The sequence below is a fragment of the Equus asinus genome, chromosome X, assembly GCF_041296235.1.
Source record: "Equus asinus isolate D_3611 breed Donkey chromosome X, EquAss-T2T_v2, whole genome shotgun sequence".
In the NCBI taxonomy this organism is placed as follows: domain Eukaryota; kingdom Metazoa; phylum Chordata; class Mammalia; order Perissodactyla; family Equidae; genus Equus; species Equus asinus.
The window spans coordinates 100,493,310-100,512,538 of NC_091820.1; the positions used below are offsets into that span (position 1 = coordinate 100,493,310).

General features: G+C 36.2%; 1 protein-coding gene across 2 annotated transcripts in view; it reads left to right on the forward strand.

Moving 5' to 3' along the window:
* TBC1D8B (TBC1 domain family member 8B) overlaps positions 1-15,055 on the forward strand; it is a 67,602-nt gene extending 52,547 nt beyond the window's left edge. For both annotated transcript variants that reach the window (XM_014854654.3, XM_014854655.3), the window contains exons 14-21: positions 299-397; positions 5,350-5,418; positions 5,583-5,823; positions 6,572-6,637; positions 8,093-8,176; positions 9,219-9,275; positions 10,647-10,744; positions 12,568-15,055. In XM_014854654.3, the coding sequence (XP_014710140.3) occupies positions 299-397; positions 5,350-5,418; positions 5,583-5,823; positions 6,572-6,637; positions 8,093-8,176; positions 9,219-9,275; positions 10,647-10,744; positions 12,568-12,963 (1,110 nt within the window). In that variant the 3' untranslated portion in view covers positions 12,964-15,055. The remainder of the gene's footprint in view (positions 1-298; positions 398-5,349; positions 5,419-5,582; positions 5,824-6,571; positions 6,638-8,092; positions 8,177-9,218; positions 9,276-10,646; positions 10,745-12,567) is intronic.
* Positions 15,056-19,229: the final 4,174 nt, after the last annotated feature.

Consider the following 19,229-nt stretch of genomic DNA (forward strand, 5'->3'; position numbering starts at 1 on the left):
AATGACTACTTTTAAATATCTATCACTATATGAAAAGGTGAAAATTATTCTCAGAGACTAAGAATTTTTGCCAATGTTCTTGTACTTAGTCTAGACACATAGTACATGGAATTCTCTTCAGTGAATATATAGAAAAACTGAAATGTGGGAGGTGAAAATTTGCATCATCACTGAACAAGTTAGGAAAATAACTAGAAATAGAACCAAGGCCTCTGAGAATTGAGTCTGATGAAATTCAATTGTAAGAGAAGTGGTGTTTATTATGAATGAGTATCCACTGAAATCATATTTCTTGCAGAAATATGGTGGTATCCGCTATGAAGATATACACAGCATGCGCTGTCGAAATAGGTTGTATGTGATACAGACCCTAGAGGAAACAACAAAGCAGAATGTGGTGAGTATCCACCCAATGGGGTAATATTTTATTGCAGTAATATTTTTTCTTCAACTTCCTATAAAAATTATCATTCTATGTGAAGAAAATGAAAATAACTAAACTTTTGAGCTAGATTCTGGCCACAGCTTAGCTCACCGTAAATTTTTGGAGAGGAAATGTTATTTTCTTCTGGTTGAATTATGTTGGTTTCTCCAACGTGTTTTGTGTTATTTGACCTTCAAATTGAATGCTGTGATGGAGGCATTTAAGCATAACATATTTGTGATGCGCTTCATCAATAAGAACAGCTGACCTACATAGTAGTCTGTGCTGTTAATATATCTCATTATCCTTGAATGCCAAAGATAAAGTGAAAAAGGTATAAAGCAGTGTGTTTTAAATACTCTCCTTTTTAATATTTGGGTGGCTACATAAGAAGCTGTTAATATCGGTGGCCTCTGGTGGGTGGGATTAGTAGATTGCTGCTTGCAAGAGGGAGAGTCTTCCTTTGCTGTGTCCTTCTGTGCTGTTTGAGCTTTTATCATGAGCACGTATTGTTTTGTAAACCTGCTTGCTTAAAGGCCAAGTCATCAGAGATACAAATCTGGGAAGATCAACATTTCTGAAGATTCTGGGTTTAGATTCCAATTAAATAATTCAGTGATGTTATTGTGACATAGTTAGCAGGGAGCCTCCTTGTTTAGTTTTTATATATTAACTTAGAAAATACTGAAGTAACACATGCTCATCATAAAGTTTTCAAATATTATAGAAATGTAAGAAAATAAAGGTCCCTACCCCAGGAGTAACCAATATTAAAATGATTTGGGATATATCCTTCCAGTTCTTTTTTCTATGTATCTGTAGACATAAATGTGTATGTGTGTTGGAGGGGGAATAATATAGTTTTTTAAATGAAGTCATACCAATCACTTTATTCTGCAACTTCGCTCGGAAATATATTATGGTCATTTCCTATTAGTACATAAGATCTACCTCACTTTTCTTAATGTACTAAATGATACACTATAGTGTGGATATGCTATACTTTATTTAATATTCCTTGTTGACATACATTTAGCATGTCTCTTTTTTTTGCTCTTACAGGTAATACCTTATCTAAACATCCTTGTATATCTATTCTTGCACATTTGTAAGAGTATTTCTATAAGGTAGATTCCTGGAAGTGGAAGCTGGGTCAAAGGGTGTGCCCATTTAAAAATTGACAGCTCCTGCCAAATTGTCCTCCAAAACATTTGTTCCAAATTATAATCCCACTAACAGTGTGTAAGAATGCAGCAGACTCCCACTAACATCAGATATGGTCATGCGCCACATAATGATGTTTCGGTCAGTGACAGATCACATATACAATAGTGGTCCCATAAAATTAGTGCTGTATAGCCTAGGTGTGTAGTAGGCTATACCATGTAGGTTTGTTTTTTGTTTTTGTTTTTTTTTGAGGAAGATCAGCCCTGAGCTAACTACTGCCAATCCTCCTCTTTTTGCCGAGGAAGACTGGCCCTGAGCTAATATCCATGCCCATCTTCCTCTACTTTATACGTGGGATGCCTACCACAGCATGCATGGCTTTTTGCCAAGTGGTGCCATGTCCGCACCCGGGGTCCGAACCAGCGAACCCCGGGCTGCTGAGAAGCGGAATGTGCGAACTTAACCGCTGCGCCACTAGGCCGGACCCCTTTTTTGTTTTGTTTTTTTTCCTTTTTGTTTTTTTTTTTTGAGGAAGATTAGCCCTGAGCTAATTGCTACCAATCCTCCACTTTTTGCTAAGACTAGCCCTGAGCTAACATCCATGCCGATCTTCCTCTATTTTATATGTGGGACGCATACCACAGCCTGACATGCCAAGCGGTGCCGTGTCCGCACCTGGGATCCGACCCGGTGAACCCCGGGCCGAGAAGCAGAACGTGCAAACTTAACCACTGCGCCAGTAAGGCTGGCCCTTAGGTTTGTTTAAGTACACTATCTGATGTTTTCACAACGATGAAATCACCTAATAATGCATTTCTCAGAGTGTATCCCCGTTGTTAAGTGACTCATAACTATATTAAAAATCTTTAATTTGGGTCAATTTGATAGATAAAAACTCAAATCTCACATTTTCATTTTACTGATCACATGTGTTTATTAGCTTTTTTCATTCTTTTCTTAATTGCCTGTTCATAGCCTTTGTCCATTTTTCTGTGAGGTTGTCTTTTTCTTATTAATTTGTAGGAGTTCTTTGTATATTAGTGGTGTTAATTCTTTGTCAGTTATATCCTTGGCTAATATTTCCCCCCAGTCTTGTTGCTTCTTTCCTTTTCTTTATGGTGTATTTCAGAGTATATGTGATTCAAATTTTTGTGTAGTCAAGTCTCTTTCTTACATGTTGTATGGATTTCATATCAAACTTAGCAAGGCTTTCCCTGTATAAAATTATATAATTTATGAACATTCTCATATTGACTTATAGTACTGGCATTGCTTTGGTTTTTTTAATGTTTAGATCTTTAATACACCTTAAGTATGTATTTTGTTTATAGTGTGAGATAGGACTCGGTATTTTTTTCCAACTGAAATACTCCATTGTTTGAATACCATTTGTTGAATAGTCCATCCTTGCTGTATTCTACTTTGCCTTTTTCATATGCTAAATACTTATGTGCATACATGGGTTTATTTATGGAGTATTTTTCTTCTGCAACAACACCACACTGTTTTTTAATTACTGTGACTTTATAGTCCATTTTGAATCTAGTAAGCCTTTTAAAATTCCTTTTTAATGTCCACTTTAATAATGTCTTTTTAAATGTCTTTTAGTAAGCATTTGTAGTTTCATCATATAGGTCTTATACATTTCTTGTTGGGGTTTATCTACTCCTGTTTATTGACTCAATGGCACTAACAACAACCAATGTATTTTATGGTTTTGTTACTAATATGAATGTGATCTTTTTTCCTTTACATTTTCTAATTTGTTTATTGCTGTGTATGTAAAAGCTATTGATTTGCACGTGTTGCTTTTTTAAGTGGCCATGTACTGACTCTCATTAATTCTAATATTTTTTTGGTTTAATTTCTCAAATTTTCCGAATAGACAAGCATACGATTTCTACTCTTAGAGTTTTGACCCTTCCTAATATTTTTACCTCTTTTACTTTTTTTGTGTTGTCGTATTGGGTTGGATCTTCAGAGAGGTGTTAGATAATAGCAGCGGGCACAGGCTTCCTTTCTTATTCCTGAATTTAATAGGAATGCCTCTAGTATTTGATTAAGTATGATGTTTGCTATTGATTTCTGAAGGTGCCTTTTATAAAATTAAAGAGTTTCATTCAATTTCTAAGTTAAGAGGTTTTGGACATTTTTAAAAGATCAATACTGAGTGTTAACTTTGATCAAATGACTTTTCCATATCTTGAGATTATATATTTTTCTACTTTATTAATGTAATAAATTATATTAAAGAACGCCTAATATTAAACTTCTGTTGGATTCTTGACATGAATCTTATTTGGTCATGTTGTATTATTCTTTTAATATTCTGCTTTTGATAATTTTGCTAAATAGTTTAGCTAGGTTCTTTATATCTATGTTAAAGTGACATTGGCTTACAGTTTTCTTTTTGTGTGTGTGCTAAGTTTAGTTTTCATATCGGAATTGCACTCATGTCATTCAATGAATTTTGGAATAAATCATATTTTTCTATGCTCTGGAATAGTTTAGATCACATAGGAAATTATCTATTACCTGAAAGTTTGAGGAAATGACCCTGTAAAACTGTCTAGACCTGCTACCTTTTGATGGAAGGCAGATCTTTTTTTTAGTGAATTTTTTTTTGGCGAGGAAGATTGGCCCTGAGCTAACATCTGTTGGCAATATTCCTCTTTTTTCCTCTCTGAAAACCCCAATACATGGTTGTATATCTTACTTGTAAGTCATTCTAGTTCTTCTATATGGGACACCACCTCAGCATGGCTTGAGAAGTGGTGTGTAGGTCCACACTCAGGATCCAAACTGGTGAACCCCAGGCCACCGAAGCAGAGTGCACAAACTTAAGTACTTGGCAAGGGGGCCCACCCCAGGAGGCAGATCTTTGATTACCTTTTCAGTTCTATTTAGAGCTTGCTCTTCCTGATTTAATTTTTGTCATTTATAGTTTCCTAGAGAATTATCCATTTCATCTAGACTTTCAGATGTATTGATATAAAGCTTATTGAATTTATTCAGCAGGTATTTAATGCTACCTTCTATGTGCTGAACACTTTAAATGGCCTCTATATCTATGTTTATATTATCCTTTTCCTTCTCAATAATATTTATTCATGTTTTCTTTTATCACAGTTGCCAGATATTTCTCTACTTTACTTTGTCACTTGAGCAACTTTGGTTTTATTTGAGTCTACTGTTTTTTTTTTTTAAATTTCCGCTGTTTCATTAATTCTAGCCTGTATCTTTACCCTTGCTTCTAAATTTCTTAAATACCAAAATTATTGTGCCATTAGTGCTTCTTCTTCATGGAGCAGGATAAAATAACATATTTCCTAAGCTTATTACTTCTTGGACAATGTTTTTTGGCACACACAGGGAATGTACATCTCCAAATGCCTTTGAAGTATTTAATGACAACCCCCGTGATGACTTAACAAATTGCTTAAGTGGCAAGAGAGCAATATATGGAATGAGACTTAGAATACTGTTGCTTATATTTATAGACATTAAGTGACTGTCCTTTGGCAGTGATTTCTGGGTATGAAGAGAGGAAGGTCAAAGTACATATCAGAGTCGAATTGAACTGTGGTCTATGTACAACCTTTTTAAAGGGCAAAATCAGTGCATTTACCTTTCTTTATTCCTTTAAAAATTTGGAAGAAAAATATTTTATTTTGACAAAGAGAGATTTCTAAATGGTTTCAAAGAGAATTTCTATACTGAAGTGTTAAATTCTAAATTGCTCTTTATCTTTTTTAAAGTTGCGTGTTGTGTCACAAGATGTCAAATTGAGCCTTCCTGAATTGGATGAACTTTATGTCATCTTTAAGGTACTGTTGTTCTTCTTTAAATGAAAAATAATACTCTTTTAGCAGAATTTTACCACACCACTCTTAAATATTTTTAATTATTTTAGTAGATACGTTTAAAAGAAAAATTCTTATGAAATTACTTTTTCTGATTTAATGACTTTCCTTTTTTATTTTTTTAATAGAAAGAGCTGTTTTTTTCTTATTATTGGTGTTTGAGTTGCCCAGTATTGAAGCACCATGACCCCAGTCTGCCATATTTGGAACAGTATCAGATTGACTGCCAGCAGTTCAGAGCGTTGTATCACTTGTTGAGTCCCTGGGCTCATTCTGCAAACAGAGACTCACTAGCTTTATGGACATTCAGATTGTTGGATGAAAACTCTGACTGCCTTATAAACTTCAAAGAATTCTCCTCTGCAATTGGTAGGATGATATCCAATAATTTTCTTTTCTAAAAAACAATAAAGGTACCCTTAGAAATACTTACTACTCCCTATTATTGCCAATTTAGTCACGTTTTATCAGCTTGAGTTACATTGTCTCCAGCTTTAGCATTTACTGGACCTTTTTCTGTTTGTTGCTAAATCTAAGTATATTGGTCTCATTTTGCCCAGCCCTCCCAGAAAAGCAAGCTGTTAGATATGGATGTTTTGATGGTTAACATGAAGGGAAGAAATGTCTTGATTTTCCCACACTCGAGCACATGGATACTTCAGGAGCATTTTCCCTCTCAGTAAAAATCCAACCACATAGGCTAGAAAAGTGGTAGAGAAGTATCCAGCAAAAACATTGTACTTGTAGATAGTGCACCAGTTTTATCCTTCCTTTGCTTTTCCAGACACCCCAACATGCTTTCTTATGAGAGATTGCCTCTTGAAGAGGAGTTCTCTCCTCAAATGAGGTATAAGGCCTCATTCAAAAGAAAAAAATCTGAGGTTGGGAGAAGGGAGATCAGCAGGAGAGCATTTTATCCCTCTGATAAAGGGTATTTTGCTTGCACACGTGGAGAGAATCTGGCTGACTGGGTGGTAGTTTAACTGTTAGCTTAAGTAACAGAAGGTTTCTGAATCTTAATCCCTGGCTAATGTCTGATCTTAATTAATCTGTATTGCTGGAATGATTGAATGTTCTTTGGATATGTGATTATTTGCAATTGAATTTTGTTGAACAGACATAATGTACAATGGAAGTTTTACTGAGAAGCTTAAGCTGCTTTTTAAGCTACATATTCCTCCAGGTAAGAGTTCCACAGTCTGTGATGATGTACAGCAGTTGATTCCACTGTAATAAGTATAATTACAAATATAACTCCATTCTTTGTTATAATTACAAATAACATAATTTTCAATATGATAGAAAGTCATTGCTTCATTGGGGCCCATGGATCATATTACCAGTATTTTTACTGATATTTAGGTACAGTGAAATCTGTGGAGGAGAATCTGTGTAACAGATGGGGTCACAGGTTCCCTTCCTGTTAGCGGTCAATCCATTTAGTGATAAATAGTTTGTGTATAAGAACTTCCTATCATTTGAATATTGATACAATGTTGAATTTTTGTTGTTGTCATGAGCGAGTACAATTTAACTTTAGACAAACTGCCTAACTTGCGAAATACTACAAAATTATTCACAAAACTGAGACTGGGCAGCATGGATATTACCATTTACTGAGCAATTACTCTGTCAAGGCATTTACTTTACATGCATTCTTTTATTCTCACAATATCCCTGAAAGGTGGTATTATCCTTCCCATTTTGATGATGTGGAAACTAAGGGTCAGAAAGATTAAGTTATTTGCCCAAGATCACATAGCTAATAAATTACATAGCTGAGATTCAAACTGAGTTCTGACCCCAAAGCTCAGGTTTTTTTCTGTTCTACCATACTACCTCAGCATTACCACACCATTCCAGTTTACTTAAGTGTTTCCCACTAACCTAAAGAGACCGCCTTTCCCAGGCCTGACCCATATTTTTGGAAAACAGTCCTAGGCTTTAAATTAAAGGAACATTGCAAAAGTACCCTTTAACTTAGATAGGGTGATTCACAAAAACAAACAGCACCTCATAATTTGTCTAAAGCTACACCTGGGATCTCTTTTAGAGTCTTCCCAGAATAGCCAGGAACCATCCTTTACCAGACCAAAAATCTAAAAGCCATCTTTAACCCTTCACGCGTTCAAATCATAAACACAGCATTAAAAATGAAAGACAAACCACCTGATAATTATGCAGGACTTTACATTGTCAAGTCAAATTGCCATTAGAATAATCTAATATTGCCATGGAATGAATACGCTTTCAGTAGAAGAAGCAAAAATAGAAAACACACTATGTGTCTGTTAGAGCACTCAACTTCATCTTTTCCTTGTTATCGAAGATGTTTTTAAATGACTGAGGTCACATCTTCGGAGCATTCCAGATGCCAGATTTTCTTATTTCAACTTGTAATGGCTCTTGGAAAACTATTAAAAAGCAAGTAGGAGAAATAATAGAACACAAAGTGATCAAGTACTTCTTGTTATTTGCTATACAGTAGAGTAGCACCACTTCTGCATTTCTGCACGTCTGTCTTTCTTACACAGAGGCCCTTTGTTTAATTCTCTGCCCGCAGCTTTACTTGACCCATTATAGGACCCGTTTCTGTCCTTCATTGTTAGTAAATGTGACTTGGGTTATCTGTTTTCAGCTTATACTGAAGTGAAATCTAAGGACCCTTCAAAGGGAGATGAACTTTCTGAGGAAGAATTACTTTATTTCAGTCGGCTCCATGGTAATTATCTGTTAAAAATATATCTGTTTTGATGATTAGTCCACTCATAGAGATCTTCCTGGCTTAAACATTCTTTACCCAGCTACCACTAGTAAAATTTGGATTAATTATACCTTATACTTCTTCTGTGCTACCATAGCATTTAGCACCGTGCTAAATGTATCGTAAATACTCCATAAATGTTTGACTAATTAACTAAACGATACTTTGGGTTTTGACTTACAGAATTTTTATTTACTGAAGACTTAGAAAAAATGCATTTTGTTTCTACTTATGTTGCAGAGATTTCTAAAATGTATCAGACCATTCTCATGCCTTGTTAAAATACGATGAAGACAATAGAATCTTTGATGATTGAAGGTCATAGCTGTTATTCAAACAGTGAATATTTATCATAAATCACTGTAGGTGTAGGAGATAGGGATGAGTCTGTCTCCAAGACATAATTTGGAAGTGTTATGAGCTGATTTTTGTGTCCTTTGCTGCTTTTTCATGAATAGGAATGTCTTATAGAGGGAAAAGTCCTGATTAACATGTTTATGGTTACTATATGTTAGTGTTTGAACATTAAGTTTGAAGAGACCTTACAAATCATCTAGTCAAGTCCCTTAGTTACATAGATAAGGGCACTGAGGCCCAGACAGGAGAAGCGACTTGTGCAAGATCTCACAATGAGTTGTTGCCACATAGACTAGTAGCTGGCTTCAGACTTCCAGTATGTATTTTTCTTAATAAGAAAAGTAACACAATTTAATTTGAGGAAAAGTCACAAAGGAGAAAAGACCACCCAGAAGTAAATTCTTAATATTCGGTATACTTTCCTCTGGGATGTTTTTCATGTGAATTTCCCCCCAGTGTTTTTTTTGCTATAAAAGTTCTTGAATACTTTGTCTTTTAATTAATGATAGGAGGTCAGATCAGCTGAAACTGGTTTGCTGAATTGAAGAAAATGTGCTGTAAGGCATTATATAAAATATTATTCTACTTCCAAAAGGTATTTGTTAACTATTTTACAAAATGCAATTGTTCTCTTTTCCCATAGTTTCCAAGCCTGCAAATGAGAAGGAAGCAGAATCAGTAAAAAACAGCCCTGAAAAAGGTACTATGATCTAGGAATATCATTTAGTTCGTTTAAGTAATTGTTTTTGTGAATAGGGTTAACTACACAAAGGGGAAATGTGGATTCCCTTTAAAGCCTATTGATGTGTCCTGAGAGCTTTTTTAGTTTCTTTGTGTTAGTTCACCAATTTACTCTTTCCTCTCGTGATACTTAAGTCTCAGAAGTTACAGAAAATGTAATAGTAAATGATCCATATTCAATTTTTTATTTTGAAAATATTTATTTTTAATTACAAAAGTAATAGATAATCCTTGTAAAAGAAATTTAAACAGTACAGAAGTCCTCATACCCTCACTGAACCTCACCTTGAAGTAAATCTGAAAAAATTTCATCTATATCCTTTCCAGACCCGTTTCTATGTATACACAAACATATTTAGACATCGCCCTTTTTAAAAAAGACACAGTCCATAAATACTGTTCTACAATTTGCTTTTTGATTTTGTGATGTATCATGGACATCTTTTTGTATCAGTACATTTGGATCCATCTTAATTCTTTTTAATGTGTGCAGAGTATTCCATCGTTTGGTTGTACCATGATTTACTTCAATAACTAGCACAATATTGATGGACATCTAGGTTGTGTCCAATTATTTATATTGCAAACCATGCTGCAACAAACATTTTTATACTTACATTTTAGGATACTTTTACACACATTTCTTTAGGATAAGATAAATTCATAGAGGTATGAGAATGTTGGATCACAAATAATGTGCATATTTAATATTTTGATGGAAGCTGCCAATTGTTCTCCAAAAGCCCATCATTCCTTTTATGTTTTTGAGTAACATTTAGTTAAATAATTGCTGAAGCTCTGTTTAAATACGACAACTTCCCCGGGTTGTTTAGTATATCCACCTAGTTTTCCAAGGGATCTTAAATAATCATTAATACAGTCACTTTTATATCACCTTGATTGAACTCTTCAAAGGAATGAGTGAATAAGTAGTGTTTTGAATTTTTGAAAAAGAGCCACCATAAGCCACTTTGGTGTCTGCATATTAAGAACATCATATTGAAGCTATTTTAAACTTAATGAGTATGCATGAGAACGTCTACATGAAATTTACATCATCAAGCCATGGTGCACATCTAAAATGCATCCTTCTCCGTCTCTCCACGTCTTCCCTAGTTCCCAATCTTCCCAAATTAAAAGTTTTAGTTTAATTGAAATGGAGAACATATTCTGAGAGTTGGTGGGTGAAGTAAAAGATTAAAAAGGTGAAATCTTATATCTCAATCTTATATCTCAACCTTATATCTCTTCAATCATAACTATTCTTTTTGAAATTTGGGAAAATATAGTGGGCTGTTGATTAAAAGATGGTTTTATTACCCTCATTCAGGCAAAGGAAAAGTTGATATTCAAGCATATCTAAGTCAATGGCAAGATGAGCTTTTCAAAAAAGAAGAAAACATTAAGGATTTACCAAGAATGAATCAGGTATAGTATTTTCAAAGAAAAAATTCTAGGTTCTTGTTTTTTTCATGAGTATGGATGTATCCCACTCTAAAATAGCTAACGTTGGGGCCAGCCTGGTAGCGCAGCTGTTAAGTTCACACGTTCCACTTCTCGGTGGCCTGGGGTTCACCGGTTCAGATCCCAGGTGTGGACATGGCACCGCTTGGCCAAAAAAAAAGCCATGCTGTGGTAGGCGTCCCGCATATAAAGTAGAGGAAGATGGGCATGGATGTTAGCTCAGGGCCAGGCTTCCTCAGCAAAAAGAGGAGGATTGGCAGCAGTTAGCTCAGGGCTAATCTTCTTCAAAAAAAAAGTAAAATAAATAAAATAAAATAGTTAACGTTATTACAAAAGTAGTTAAATAGTCTATGTATCATCCCTGTAACTTTCAGGTGAGCAAGAAAAGGGGGAGGAAATTTTTTAAAGTAATAAAATTAATTAATTAATAAAATTTAAATGATTTTCTAAAACACTAAAATGCATCTAGTGTTTCAGTATAGTTCCTCTACTATGATAACATTTGTACTTGTAGAACAGAGGTATGTATAACACATAAAGATAAATATACTTAAAGATATACACACAAAAGATGTATGTATAACATATGTTTCAGTGTTTTCTTTTTCCAGCTTTATTGGAAATGTTCATTTATTCTACGTGTTTTTAGTACCTAGCAGGATGACACACCCAGTGCTAGATACTGACTAGGAAGAAGAAATTACTAAAGTAGGTCACACCCTGGTTCCTAATCATCTTCTATTTGAACCTGCTCAAGCAATACTGATGGCTACTATTGACGCAATTCTAAATCCGTCTCTTTCTTACGCACTATTCAGTCAGTGTATATTATATTTTTTAATTAAAATCTGTTGGTATAGATACAGAGGATTCCCAGAACTTTATCAAAATGAGAACTATCAAGTAACTTAGCATTTCTCAGTGGACTAGGTAATTTGATAGTTAGTTGAATAAGTACTTTTTTAAATGAATCAATATGGCATATTTATTCTAAAATTTTTATAAATAAACAGTACTTCAGGCTAAGAAAGAAATAAAAATAAAACTTAAAAGTTTGGTACAATATGTTTTTATGAAGTATATCCTTTGAGTTTGCTTTTTATTTACAGATAAACGTTTCTGGTAGGATAATTGACTTATAGGACTCTTGTGCTGGGATTTTCTTTTTAATTGACACGTATCTTCTAGGAATGTTAATGGATTATATAGGTGCAATTAGCAAACAAACCAGTTTATTTCTCCACTTGGGTCCCACCTCAGTCTTTAAAGAGAAGCATGTCCGAATGGGCTCCTTAGCGCCACCTTGTACTGTTAGGTCTCAAAACCTTCTTCCCTAAATTTAAGTCATCCTCGTTGAGCTGCCCTCTCAGGCCCTTGGGGAGATCAAGGGAAACTCATTCTCAATCCTTTCGTTAAGATTGGTTAGTGAGTGAATGATTTACATGTAAGGAAATATGGGACTTTGCCTAAATTAAAAGTACCACCTAACATTGAAGGAATGTTGGCAGGGAAACTGTCCAGGAATTATTGTATATAAAAATAATATATCTATATAATGTACTGCTATTAGCCAACAAGTGAGAAGACTTAAATGGAAGTTTTTTCCATGGTTCATACCCATCTTTCTAGAACCAAGATTTATTTTGAGATGAATCATAAGTTCTTGTAACTGCTATGGTGAAAGTTATATGGTAGAAATTCTAAATAGAATACTATTCACTTCTAAATTTTCTTTATATTTGCTAAATCTAATATCAAATGTGATATTTCTAACTTGTGTCTTCTAGTCACAATTTATTCAGTTTTCAAAGACCCTATATAACTTATTTCATGGGGACCCTGAAGAAGAGTCATTATATCAAGCCATTGCTGTTGTAACCAGCCTTTTGCTCAGGATGGAAGAAGTTGGAAGGAAACTACATAGCCCTACATCATCAGCCAGAGGATTCTCTGGTGCAATCTGTGCTTCCGGAGAATCCAGTGAGGGGAAAATAGAGAGCCACTTGGAGAAAGATCCCTCCTCTCTCAGGGAAGAACCTCAGTGGTCATTTGCATTTGAACAGATTCTTGCATCTTTGTTGAATGAACCGGCATTGGTGAGGTTTTTTGAGAAACCCATAGATGTAAAAGCCAAACTAGAAAATGCAAAAACCTCTCAGTTGAGTTCTAGAACCAAGATGTAAATATCTTAACAGGAATTGCCTATCGTAGATAAGTCTGCCAAGATTCCTGTAGCTTCCACTTGGTTCCTGGGAGTAGGGTCAGGGGTTTATCTTGGTACCAATGTGTTTGAAGGCTAAAAAAAAGATACTTGGAAGCACAATGATTCATTCCTTTGTGGTAATCTCTAATTTTGATATTTTCCAATACAGATGTGCTTTTTATATTTCACAAGATATGCAATATTAGGGGAGTATGCTAAATGTTACCACCAGAGGGCACCACCATGTCACTTTTAGTAAGGAGATTACTAGTTTGTGCTGCTATTTACATATGATAATTTTGAAAATGTGTTGTTATGTTTGAGTGTTAGTGATGCTGATATGAATCGATAGACCTTACTTTCCAAATTGTCTCGGTCCTATTAGAAAGCCAGGCTTTTAGATCTATATAGCCTTAATTATCTAGAAGATCACCATATGGGGGCCTCATTTTTAAAGTTGATCTCATTCAGTCTTCTAATAATAAATGGTTTTTTAGTAGCTTCTGCATTCGCCCTACTTGAGCAGTTCAGAAGCTGCTGACTCACTTCTAACTCTGATATTGATAAAAACAAATTAGGAACTCAAAACTCTGGGCCGATATAAGGGAAAACAATATTGGACTTGGATTGAAGCTGGGTAAAGCCAGCCTTTTCAGAAGGATTAAGAAATAGTTCAGTTAACTGTATTGTCTCTCATTAGACTGAGAAATTACTTGAAATTCTTCTGAGCACTGCTGTTGGGGCATTTGACTCAGAGTAGCTCGTGACCGCTTTGGTTCTAGCTTTAGATTTTGGATTTTCATCAGTCGTGTTTTAGATTAGATACGCTGAATTGTTATATTAGTCTGGCAAGTTCATAAAGTGTACTTGTGTGCAATGATTGTTAAGGTAATGTATAGAACTGCTGGCATCTGTCTAAAAAGTTTTGACTATCCGATTGAGGTATGTAATTTCTATATACTTTATGCTGCTTATATTTCAGTCATTACAGTGAAAGTCCATTTAGAAATAATGGGCTTTGTTAGCACTTTAAAGAAAAAACAAACCAACCAACCACATCTGTTCAATCTTCTGTGCTGTTTCTGACAACAGCAATTTATTAATCAATTGACTTGGGGAAACGTGGGGAGAAATCATCCATTGGCGCTTCTTTCTTCACAAAAGACTTTGGTTTTAAGCCCTTTGACTTTTCAGCTGTGAAACAATGAAAGGGTATACATCCTTTAGTGTGACCCAAGAAGTCTCCCTTTCTGGAAGGAAATTGGTGTAATCAGCTTTTGGCAAGAATCCACTGTGAACAAGGCCTAACACAGAGGGCTGCATCACCATAGAATATGTTATTTTCAGAAAAACTCGAGAAGTTTTAGGTTAACTCTTTGAAAGTTTCATAAATTGGGCTTGGCCAAACACTAGTAGTGTCTTTAAAATGATTTGGTCAATCTTGTCTTTTCAAGGAAATTACCACTTAACGAGATAGTTGGTAAATAAGCATCTCTGCCTTTTCTCAGAAATGATTTGCTGAAAGGTGTCCAAATTTTAGAGTTTAGTTACTCGTTTATATGTTAAACTATCACACCTCTGCTATTATGCAGTGATGGTTAAATTATACTACAATAGCTCTAGAAAGGCTCTAAGCTTACAAAGACACTATTGCACATACTTTGTTGAATATTTTGTCAGTTGTATTTTCAAAAAAGATACTTTCTTAAGAGCATATGTTATTAATATTTGATATGATTTTAAAGTCAAAATATTAAAGATTACTTAGTATTGTATTTTAGCTTAGATTAAAGTTGAATACTTAAAGAGATTTTTTAGTTGCAAAACGATTATAAATGTAAGTTAAAAAGACAAACGTTTATTTTCTGATTCTGCAAGAAAAACAAGCTGAGCACATAGTTTTATAGTTACTAACTTGTTAAACAAATGGGTTGTTCTTAATATTAAAAATCTTACGTGGTTGTCTCAAACTGAACCAGTGCATTATAGATTAAATTAAATGTGTTATAAGGTGGCTTCACTTGTCTTTATAAAAATATTATAATAAACATGAAAAATGGTTTACTTAATTTACTATTATTTATTTTGATGTATTTTTATTTACACTTAATTTTCACTTAAGGACTTCTCTCTTATATTGGTTAAGGTTCAGTTGCAGACAACAGAATTCATTCTAATTGGTTTAGGCAGGAAAAAATTTATTACAAGACATTAAGTGGCTTACAGAATTATCAAGAGGACTGACTCTAAATTGAGCTTTCAAGAACAACTTCCAAAGCTACACCACAGAACCAAGCCACCAAGGAAATTGCTAGTTCTTCTATGATTAGGAAACTGCTACTTCCCACTGCCATGATAAAAAACCAACATTACAGCTGCTACCTCCTGAACCATGCTCTACCTGCTATGATTTCCACCAGCAAAATGGAGGCCAAGCCTCTCAGTCTCCACAAGCTAGTGACTAAGTTACAATAGAACAACCAGACATCTTCACAACCACGTTTACCAGCAGAAATGCCACAAACATAGCCTCCACCTCCCTTCTGTCGTTCAAGTCTCACGAGTATCATCTGATTGGCCTATAATATATCCAGAATCCTAGTTGCAAGGGAATCTGGGAAATGTGGAATGGACATTGAATGCTGTGTTTGTTTTCCATTGCTATGGAACAAATTACCACAACATAAATTTATCATCTCACCATTTCAGTGGCTTAGGACTCTGGGCTCAACTTAGTTGGCTTCTCTGCTTAGGATCTCAGTAGCTTGCAAACAAGGTGTCAGGCCAAGCTGGTTCTCATGTAGAGGCTCAACTGTGGAAGAATCCACTTCCAAGCTCACTCAAGCTGTTGGCAGAATTCATTTCATTATGGTTGTAGGTCTAGAGGCCCCAGCTTCCTGCTGGTAGTGAACTGCAGGCCGCCCTCAGCTCCTAGAGGCTTCTCTCAGTTCCCAGCAGCCGCCCTCAGCTTCCTCAGGCTGCCCACAGTTTCTTGCCATGTGGGCTTCCCCAAAATGGCCACTTCTACCAAATGTGGTAGATCTGCCAGTTGCTGAGTACGGCTATTTCAAATGTGCATTCAGAAACTAAGAAATAACCATATGATGTATTTGCAGATCCATCGGACCCATTGTAGACAGATTCAGGATAAAGTTCAGTCTCTTGACTCCATAAGCCCTGACTCTGACCAGTGGATGACTGTTGTATTCTAACCACCAGCCCTCAGCCCTGATAGACTATGAGCTCAGAGTCAGTGTCCAATAATCTCTGAAAAGTATGAGTATTTCCAGCTGCCCAGTGCATGGTTATCCTGGTAAATGGCCACAGGTCCCTCTGGCTAGAAAGAAAAAGGAAAGTTAGAAAACTTACAACACGTGCTTATAGTATTGCAGAGTCCTTCCTTAAGGGTACCTGGCTTTCCCTTTGAGGGCCTTTGGGTACATGAACTGACTCAGGTCTTCAAAGTGGGTGAGAGGTGATGAATCTCCATCATAATGACTCAAATAGGATCTCTGTTCTCCAGACAGAAATATCTGGGCTATGAAGATCAAGTAAGAATTAGTACGCTGCTCATTTACTTCCATCTAAGGGACCTGAAGAACAGTTAGCCACTGCCACACTTCTGTGCAGGTCAAAACATTCAGATTATTCTCTGGCCATGCTTCTACCATGTTAACCATGCTCACCCCATATCTGGTCATTCAGTGCTGCCACTTGGTCTCTGCCATTCTAAGATCCCATTTTTCTCATTGAAATTAGCAAGTTCCTTTCAGTGGCAGCATCTCTCACCTTTATCCCAGGCCTCCTGAAGACTGCCACTGTAGCCGGTCTCAAGAATAATAAGGCTCCTTTCATCAGTGTATTTTTTCAATGCCCTGGGGAAGAGAACATTCTCTGGGTCCCGTTGGGGGACATGGTTAGGATGTAGGTGAGTGGGTAATATATCATAAATGTACTCAAGTGTTGCTATTTCCCAAAGTCTTTGGAGTATTTATCCCACATCATACCAAGGAACATCTGGCACATCAACTTTATTTAATATGGGCTAGTTTTCAGCCTTGGCTTCAGTCAACCAAGCAAATAGAACCACTTTCAACTGGGCAAGCTAGTGATTGAATACAGAATTTCTGGTAAGTATTCAGGTGTTGACATATTTGGCCCAATCTAAAATTACATTCCTTCCTTCATGGTATAGTATCCTCAGAATACATTCCCACACATATTTTCCAGATTTCTGCCGTTATAAGTTAGCAAAATTTTGCAATTCTTACCTCCTTCCAGGTCAGACTGAGATTTGTATCCTTGGAGCATACTGTGATCTACCTCTGGTTACAGGTCTGGAAGCAATGAGAGGTGGTAGGGGTGGTAGGGGAGGAAAATTGGCATTCCCTTGCAAGTAACTTCAGGTGTTTAAGCAAGGCAGAAACAGCCTCATCAAACAGGAGATGCTTCTACTGGCAAAGGCGGCTCATTGGTGAAGTACTTAGACTCATCTGAATCCACCCAAATATCCCCATTTCTATTCTAGGGGTCTCATTATAACCTAACAAGTGCCTTTACTTTCACAAAAGTGACCTGACAAGGCTATGAGTTCAATGTGTATTATAATTTACCAATCCGTAGGATCAGACTTTGTGACTAATTTTCAGCTGTCAGCTCTATGTCAACAAGAGATAAGAGAATAGAATCTCATTGTCTTCTGTTCCTTGAGCTGGGCATTTAAATCTTGAGATTGCCATTTTATTTCTTAAACCTCTGGAGCACAGTTAGAGGAAGATATCCTATTTAACAGTTCGTGGGTTCGTCCTTAGTGTCAAAATAATCTGTAGGAGCAGCTACCTAGTCCATCAAGACTTGCTTCATTGCAGATGCCTACTGGTGATCATTTGATTGGTTTTCTATTATGTGCCATGTACTACCAACATCCCGTCTTCTGATACTAACAGAATTATCACTGCTTTCAAATCCAATCAAGCTATATAATCAATCCCAGTTTCCCATTTTCTTGAAAAACTATTGCCTGCAAGCATTCCTGGTACTACATCATTTGTTGGTCAGGATTCAGTTTCAGAGAACAGAAGCCACTCTAGCTGTTTAAGGAAGAAGCAAGTTATGGCTTATAGAATCATTAAGGCGGGCTGAAGAAACACACTAAGCTGAGCCTTCATGAATGACTCTCAAAGCCACATCACAAAACCAAGCCATCAAGGAGTGCTGCTGTCTCTCCATACAGTCAGTACAGTACATCTCTGGCTCCAGAATCGTGATATTATTGCCACAGTCAGGAAGCCAATACTACTGCTACCAGCTCCAGAAACATGCCACATCCAGTACAATCGGCACCAGCAAAATGGGTGTGGCATGCACTACCTCTTGAAGGTATATGCCATAACTCCCGTGAGGTTAATGACTGGACTCTGGGACCGCTACTAACCCTCCTGAAGAATAACAACATCTCCACCACTGTGCTTGTCAGGAGAGGCAGAAGAAATGAAGCAAGAGCCATATCCCACCTTCTAAGTCTCATGCATGTGCATCTGACTAGCTGAACCTAAATCACATTCAGAACCTCAGCTGCAGGGAAGTCTGGGAAATGTGTGTGTGTGTACTTTCCATCATCTGCAGTACAGGATGACACACTAACATGAGTTGAACACCAAACCACCATGTCTACCTTAGACCTCATCAAAGATTTAGTATATTTGGCTTGAACCCCAATTCCAGGATCACAGGAAGCTCAGACTTCTTTTTTTTTTTTTTTGAGGTCACATTGGTTTATAACATTATACAAATTTCAGGGGTGCATCATTATATTCCAACTTCTGTATAGACTGCATCATGTTCACCAAAAGTCTAGTTTCCATCCGTCACCATAAACACATGCCCCTTTCCCCCTTTCACCCTCCCCCCACCCCCTTCCCCTCCGGTAACTACCAATCTGTTCTCTGTATCTGTTTGTTGTTTTGTTGTTGTTTTTAATCGCCCAGATATGAGTGAAATCATACAGTATTTGTCTTTCTCTGTCTGACTTATTTCGCTTAGCATAATACCTCAAGGTCCATCCATGTTGTCGCAAATGGCAAGATTTCATCTTTTTATGGCTGAGTAGTATTCCAGTGTATAGATATACCACCTCTTCTTTATCCCTTCAAATAGAACAAAGAATCCTAAAATTTATATGGAACAACAAAAAGCCTCGACTTGCCAAAGCAATCCTGAGAAAAAAGGACAAAGCTGGAGGTATCA